General features: G+C 40.0%; 1 protein-coding gene across 1 annotated transcript in view; it reads right to left on the reverse strand.

Annotated features, from left to right (window-relative positions):
• Window positions 1-4369, reverse strand: part of NUBP1 (nucleotide binding protein 1) — a 6981-nt gene that overhangs the window by 889 nt on the left and 1723 nt on the right. Inside the window, exons 4-9 of the mRNA XM_009887163.1 lie at window positions 4029-4161; window positions 3470-3502; window positions 2605-2695; window positions 2105-2259; window positions 899-1009; window positions 675-777 (exon numbers count right to left, since the gene is read on the reverse strand). Coding sequence (XP_009885465.1) covers window positions 675-777; window positions 899-1009; window positions 2105-2259; window positions 2605-2695; window positions 3470-3502; window positions 4029-4161 — 626 coding nt within the window. The remainder of the gene's footprint in view (window positions 1-674; window positions 778-898; window positions 1010-2104; window positions 2260-2604; window positions 2696-3469; window positions 3503-4028; window positions 4162-4369) is intronic.

The following is a 4369-nucleotide window of genomic DNA, read 5'->3' on the forward strand; positions in this document are numbered from 1 at the left end:
CTTTATCCACCTCCCAGTTAGACCTTTCCAAAGAGCCACTCGCACCTATTGCTTTTAAGAAGTCCTTATGTCAGTAAGATACCCCGAACTACAGCTTAGAGTTTTACAAAGGAATACCGTCAGCAGAAACCTTCAGTTATTATTTTGGAAGTACTGATCCATTCCTTGATGTTATTAAATCGAGTATTAATTATTAATACCTAGTGAGTGGGCAAGGAACAAAGCCTTCTCACTACCCACAACAGAATTTGGGTGGTGCCAGTAACAGTGAAGTGAAAGCACTAGTTTCAATGCTTAACGCTCACAAGATATTGCTCTTCGTAGTGGTTATGCTTTTATTCAGCCTGCACTTCCAGGTGATTACACCGAAGAGAAAGACATGTTGTGCTTCAAATATGATTATACAGCTGAAAAGATGCATAATCTCATCTTAATCAAGATTAAGTTTCAGGCTAAGGAAGTTATCCTAGCACTTCCCTCTTTTCGCTCCATGCTACGTCACACTTCCAGTAACTTCTGATTAAAAAAAATGTTCAGTGTAAAGTGGATATTTACCTAAGAGACAAAATGTTTAATATTCTAATTTATCAGTGTCCAAGTCAGGGTTTTCCAGTAATAACATCAGCACAGGAAGAAAAGTTTGTTTTAAACGTAGTGCAATACAGTAACTTTACCTATCTGAGGATCTAGAGGCACTTTACCCAGGAGGGAAACATTTAAGTTCTGGCACATCTTCTCTGCACCTCCAGTAGTCGGGGGAAAAATCTGAGATTCATTCTGGGACAACGTAAAAATTAGAGTTAAAATATTGCAATTCTGAGAACAAGGTATTTTTGGAGCAATGTTTTATATACTAAGAACGTCAACATAAAACATGCTGTAAGATAGAGAGCCTTACCTTACACTTTGGACATATAAAGCCACTCATATTTTCCACAACACCTATGATTGGCAGTTTCACTTTATGGCAGAAGTTGATCTCCTTCCGAACATCCTGCAGCGATACTTCCTATAAAGGTTAGGAAACACTGCTATTTTGACTGCAATATTTTGATGCTGAATCCATTAAAGTTACATCCTTAGAACTACTTTAAAGAAAGTTCATAAGTTATTGCTCCTGTCTTCATATTTTGAGGAACATAAGCCTGTGGTAGGTGCTCTAGCAACAATTCTACGAGTAGCAATAGAACAGGTACAGCAGTTCTAGCCCACTGAATGTGGTTCTGTTTTGAAATCTGACTTGACTCTAGTAAAGATTCAGCCATATTTATGTTTTATCTCCTACTAATCTCCTGTCTTTAGTTCTTTAAACGTAACTTTTTCCACATTTTCAGTTTACAGAAGACCCTTGGCATTCTCAATAGAGTAGGCAAGGACAAGAACCATCAGCCTTACACTTGTTACCTCTTTTCAAATTGAATTTCAAATACGTTATCATCCCCTCAGACTTTTCTCATATATGCCTGCCCTCAGTCAGTTCTCCTGTTCCCTTCTCCCCTCACCACCTCTCCGATACCACCCTCACCGCTTCACTTCCTTTACATTTTGTTCTTTCAGCTGTTGTGGAAATATCCGGTGTCTTTTGCTAGTTTGACCTCCTGCTCCTTTCCAAACCAGGCTTTAAAACCTATGTTTGAATTTGACATTTTTTGAGTTTCAGCTCTCCAGGGGCTGGTTTTTCTTTTAAAAATGCACACCACAAAGTTGCCTACTGGAGGAAACAGGCTACTTCACGTGGTGTCAAACAGGGCACACCTGATCGCTTAGAAACCAAACTTCTTACCAACTTCTGAACATTAAGCTGTTGTTGAGTAAATTACGAATTCAGAATCTGGAAGAAGGAAGTGAAATACTTCCCTTTACCAGACAGGTCGTGACAGCTTTTGATTGTGAACGGCTCAGTGGTTTGGTGACCCACTCAGATCCCTGGCTCCACTGAGACACGCATCTAACTCGCAAACCAGCCAGCTGTCAGCACAAAACAAGGAAGTCAACTCCCTTAGCTTCTGTACCGTCGTTTCTCTGAAGTTAAACAGAGACTCTAAACCAAGGACTGGCTTTAACTGCCACGCTGCTTCTATCAATGGAAATTCCGTTCTCACACCTGAGGCGTGGTGATTATAACAGCACCGTCTATGTGTGTTGCACCGAGATACTGCACAATAGATAAGTGTTCATCTGATGTTCCTGGAGGTGTATCTACAATCAGGTAGTCGATTTCACCCCAGTCCACGTCACGAAGAAATTGTTTGATCAACCCTAAAAGAAAGGGTAAGAATGTGGAAGAGGGAAAAAAATACCTCCCTGTATTTCAAATTTTAGGGTCTACTTGAAATTTTATAGTCTAGGTATGCAGATCCTCCTGACTTGTCAACTTAAGTACAGAAATGCTTATTTTGCCAAGGCTTAAAAAAAACCAAAACCAACAATACAGCATCTAAACTTCTAAATTCATCAAATGAACATGTTCAACTAAAGAAAATAAATAACTATTCACTCATTTTTTCCTATAGCTTACTATACTATATTTACATTATTAATTAAACAAGCTCATAATACTAAATCTTTCAAACACATCAATTCTTGAAAACACTTGATACATACCATTTTTTTTTGGTCCTCTCCAGATGACAGCATCATCAGGACTACTAAGCAAGAACCCCACGGACATGACACATAAGTTTTCTTCAACATACTAAAAGAGAAGTAGAGAAACTCTAAGTAGAGTATACAGAACAGTAAAGAAAGAGCAGAGAAACCAACTCTAAACCCAGGCTTCATAGAAAAAGCAGTTGGGGAGGCAGAAGACATTAAGAAAATAAAGGCAGAGAACCTTATGCTTCTCTTGTCAAAGGGCACTGAAAACTACAATTTTTGTGCAACACTCAGTCACTACATTCACAGACTGAAAAAAATCCAGTTACACTGTGATTTACAGTGGTTTATGGAATCACCAAAGACAGCATAAGGATAAAAGCAGCTTTTCCTCTCAGCATTAAGCTGTCTTTTAACAGTATACACACTACAGGTGATCTTTAGACAACCAACACTGCTGTAAAACTCTCCTTGTGCTTTCTAAAGATTAACGAGGTTCTACTTGGGTGTAAGACACTTTTTGCCTGTCATTGAAAAGGTGACATACTGTACAGCTGCACGATAGCCAAAAATAATGAAATCAAGTAACTTATATTTATGGCCCATAGTATAGTAGGAAAGTAAGTAAACAAGAGATACTTAAAATAATGAACCTAGTTTAGAAACATAGTTGTATTACGATTAACAAAAGAAATTTAACACTCTGATCTATAGAGCCTGTATCCAGGCTCTATAGAATCTGAGTATTTATGTCATTAGAAGAAGAATTGATAGAAGTACCTCGGGCTCCTTACTCACTCGTTTTTCACCTTGGAAGACAGAGCCCAACCCAAACAAACCCAACAAGCTTTCTGAAACAGTTACAGCAGCTTACCACTGGAGACCATCCAGATCCACTCTGGTGAACCTGAAAATGGAAGCGATACATAAAGTTACGTTAGAAATAAATACAGATGTCACATAGAACATGAACGTAAACCAAAACTGGGTGAATAGATATCCTACCTAGAGGTACAACACTGCTTTATTGGAGCAGCTGAGTCAAAAACTGCAGAAGGATCAGATGCCCATTAATAAGTAAATAACTGTGGCACCCTTTTGCAAGAAATTTACTCATGACTTCATATATTAAATATAAATAATCTAGGGCTGATAAAGAGCATCACGCTAATATTACTTAAATTTTAAGCAGTGATGAAAATGTGGCAGACATGCAGCAAAAGCTGGTTTACAGAACTGGTCATCCTGAAAGCAGACACCTCTTTTACAAACTAAATAATGCTGAACTTCTCTATCTCACCTTTATTTGCCATTGCCACACACGTTTCCCAATAAACAGTCCCTTCAGAAGCTTTAAATCCACATAAACCCCAAAATGTTAATAAAAAATTGAGCTGAAATGCTTTAAACAACACGTCCAAGCTTCCACTTACCTGTTCTCCTTCTAGACCCATCATTTTAGGGATTGATGGCCCACAGATATCTATGTCCAGCAGTGCAACCTGGAAAACAAACCAACCATCCCACCCCACTGGAAACAAGCTTGCACAGGACTGTTTCCAGCCTCTAAATCACGCAACGAAAACACTGTCACGCACTTAATGCGGGCCGTAAGCTCAAAGCCTTAACGAGACGGGGAACGCGACCAGTGCAGTCACTCCGCTGCTCGGTTATCCGCGGCGCGCCGCAGGGCCGGAGCCCGGGGGCACGGCACGGCACGGCACGGCCCGCTGCTGCTGCTGCTGCTGCTCCTCCCGCCCGCGACTCCGAGACC

Source organism: Charadrius vociferus, unplaced genomic scaffold (assembly GCF_000708025.1).
Source record: "Charadrius vociferus isolate BGI_N301 unplaced genomic scaffold, ASM70802v2 scaffold1056, whole genome shotgun sequence".
In the NCBI taxonomy this organism is placed as follows: Eukaryota; Metazoa; Chordata; class Aves; order Charadriiformes; family Charadriidae; genus Charadrius; species Charadrius vociferus.